Source organism: Monopterus albus, unplaced genomic scaffold (genome assembly GCF_001952655.1).
Source record: "Monopterus albus unplaced genomic scaffold, M_albus_1.0 scaffold401.1, whole genome shotgun sequence".
Taxonomy (NCBI): Eukaryota; Metazoa; Chordata; class Actinopteri; order Synbranchiformes; family Synbranchidae; genus Monopterus; species Monopterus albus.
The window spans coordinates 24,465-27,783 of NW_018128281.1; the positions used below are offsets into that span (position 1 = coordinate 24,465).

Genomic DNA, 3,319 nt, shown 5'->3' on the forward strand with positions numbered 1-3,319 from the left:
ACCGACGCCCAGAAGGATGAGTACTTCAGGAGGAGGTCCGGTGATGAAGAGCTGTCCAGCAGGATCATCTCCCACATCAAGGCCTCCAGGAGCCTCCACATCATGTGTCAAGTCCCCGTCTTCTGCTGGATTGCTGCTACAGTTCTGGAGCACATGTTGACTACAAAGCAGAGAGGAGAGCTGCCCAAGACCCTGACTGGCCTGTATTCACACTTCCTGTTGGTTCAGACCAAGAGGAAGAAGCACAAGTTCGGTGAGGGACACGGGAGGAGTCCACAGGAGCTGGCGGAGGTTGACAAGGATGTTCTTCTGAAGCTGGGGAGGCTGGCGTTTGAACATCTGGAGACAGGAGACATCATGTTCTACCAAGAAGACTTGGAGCGGTGTGGTCTGGATGTCTCAGAGGCCTCGGTGTACTCAGGACTTTGTACAGAGATCTTCAAAAGAGAGCAGGTGATCTTCCAGAAATCAGTCTACTGCTTTGTTCATCTGAGCGTTCAGGAGTTTCTGGCTGCAGTCTACATGGTCCACTGTTACACCAACAGGAAGAGAAAGGTACTGGAGAAGTTTCTGAGGAAAGACTACCGAACCAGGGACTCTCACAAACAGTCTTTTCTCAAGATGCTCACTAAGGTTGTTGTAAATTATATTCATCACTCATTTCTGGATGACAGACAGAGAACAGTCCAGAAACCATCCCAAGAGCCATCAGCAACCTGAAGAAGATGAGCAGTGATGAAGTCTCTCCTGATAGAAATATCAACATCTTCCACTGCCTGATGGAGGTGAACGACCACTCAGTCCATCAGGAGATCCAAGAGTTCCTGAAGTCAGAGACCAGGTCAGAGCAGAGACTCTCTGTGTTCCAGTGCTCAGCTCTGGCCTACATCCTGCAGATGTCAGAGGAGGTTCTGGATGAGTTGGACCTGCATCAGTACAAGACGTCAGAGGAGGGACGACCAAGACTAGTCCCAGCTGTGAGGAACTGCAGAAAGGCTCGGTGAGTCCAGATGTGACCATCAACATTATAAAGCAACACAAAGCTAAAGCATCAGAGTAAAGACACACACTTTACACACACACACACACAATATAAAACACAAACACTTGCCAGGTTTTATTAAACTCTTATTGAAGCTGCTGATTGAACCAATTCTCCATGTGTTGGGCTGCAAATGTCTTTGTTGGCTTCAGCTCTTTGATAATGAGACCAACATGACATTTGCGTTTCCAGCTGTCAAGTCAGTGAACACAAGGATCTTCTGTCTTTCTTTGGTCGATGGAGGTTTCATCCAAATCCAGCAGAAAAACCTCTGCTCTTAAGAGTTTACCCCCTTTTCTCTGCTCAGCCTCATGTGAGACATGAGAGCAGCGACACCGTGCCCCTGTGTTTCCTGTCTGCGTTTCCCAGCAGTAACAGTGGAGCTGAGATCTGTCAGAAACCTCCAGCACACATTAGTGCTGCAGGTTTCATGGAGTCGGCTCCTGGGACCAGCTCCAGGTTCACTGTGACAGTGAAGGAGCCTCAGTGGCTTCAGTTCAGCGGTGGCACTTTGATGATCACCGAGGTCAGAAAAGACAGGATATGGTTGTTTCCACAGCGCTGACTTCAGCCAGTTCAGCTCCACATGACCATGACTGTCAGAAATGATGTTAGAATAATATAACCTTCCAACCTGCTGATCGTAATAGGAGTGGTTCACTCGTTTAATGGAGGATGAAAAGGAGACACAGCCACATAATGAGACACAGTAAAGACATCCAGTATCAGACACATCACTGAGGTAAATACATATGTGATTAACAGCTGACCTACTGACCTACTGACCACCTGAGCTACAGCTGCTCATGTCAAACTGCTTTGGGATCGAAATGAATCAAGGCTGGTTTTATTCCAAGTCTCAGATTTGATCAGATTTCAAAATTAATATTTTCTGTCACCACAGACTTTCTGATTGTCGACTCTCAGAGACTCACTGTGAAGTTGTGGCCTCAGCTCTGAAGTCCAACCCCTCCCATCTGAGAGAACTGGACCTGAGCTTCAACTTGCTACGGGATCCTGCAGTGAAGCAGCTGTGTGCTGGACTGGAGAGTCCACACTGTCGACTGGAGACTCTGAGGTCAGTTCATTTTTCTGCTATTGTACATTTTATATCAACAGAAGTTTTCTATATTCTTCAGTTTATTGGTTTTGCTGAGTCATCAAACTGGATTGGTGTTTGTGAGAAAACTGTTGATTTCTCTCCAACGTGCTGTGACACGAAGTCACTGTTTCTAATGTTTGGTACATAATAAACACATTGATATAAAAATGAAAAGCAGCTTCAGCACACAGTGTTTTACAGGAATCGACACTGTTTGATGCAAATGAGCCGTTGTGTTTGTTTGTGCGGTGAAAAGACGTTGATCTAACCTCTGCAGCAAACACACATGAACAATGAGTCTTTTTTCACATGCTCATGTGCTGCTACTGTTTATTTCCTGAGCTCAGATGTTCAGACATGAAACAGTAACTGTGGCCTGTGCAACAGTTCAGGCTCCGTTCTACTGGGAAAAGGTTTTGGATCCAAAATGTCGGACGGTTTAATTCTTACACACTTGGCTGAGGTCAGCAGTGTTTGTGAATGAAGGAATGATTCATTGTTAATGACTCACTGGGCTTTTCACTCACTGAGTGTTTCCTGTAGGCTTTCTCATGAACCAGTGTTGATGAGAATAGGTGTGTGAACATTGTGCTGGCATCTGGATGATGTCTGTAGAAGGCTGACATGATGATGATCCACAGGAACAGAAGGACAAAGTGGCTCTGCTCATTGATTAGGACACATCTGATTGGATTATCAATGACTTAATCTGCATGCTTTATTCTTTATTCAGGATGAAGTTTTGCATGTTGTCAGAGACCAGCTGTGCTTCTCTGGCCTCAGCTCTGAAGTCCAACCCCTCCCATCTGAGACAACTGGACCTGAGTGGCAAGGACCTGCAGGAACCAGCAGTGAAGCAGCTGTGTGATCTAGTGGAGAGTCCACACTGTCGACTGGAGACTCTGGTGTGAGTAGAAGGTTGCAGTCAGTGTCTGCTGCCTCAGCAGTATTGTACTAAACCCAGTCAGTATCAAAGTAAAGAGCCAGTGTTTCTTGTAAACCCCCAACCTTCTCAGTGGCTGATTTCCTCAGTGAAAACAACCAAACTCTGACATAACACACATGTAATGATGTGGAATGAAGGCAAAGTGCTGCCACAGTCTGATATGTGAGGGGAGTTCTTCTTCCCAGCTGAGATGGAGGTTTGACCAGACCAGGACTGGGATTCTCAGTTC

The 3,319-nt window shown here is 46.3% G+C and overlaps 1 protein-coding gene across 1 annotated transcript in view; it reads left to right on the forward strand.

Annotated features, from left to right (window-relative positions):
* Positions 1-3,319, forward strand: part of LOC109951649 (protein NLRC3-like) — a gene marked incomplete at its 5' end in the record, with an annotated part of 13,327 nt that overhangs the window by 213 nt on the left and 9,795 nt on the right. Inside the window, 4 exon segments of the mRNA XM_020586262.1 lie at positions 1-667; positions 670-1,000; positions 1,947-2,120; positions 2,878-3,051. The exon segment at positions 1-667 is cut by the window's left edge and continues 213 nt beyond it. Of these exon segments, the coding sequence (XP_020441918.1) occupies positions 1-667; positions 670-1,000; positions 1,947-2,120; positions 2,878-3,051 (1,346 nt within the window).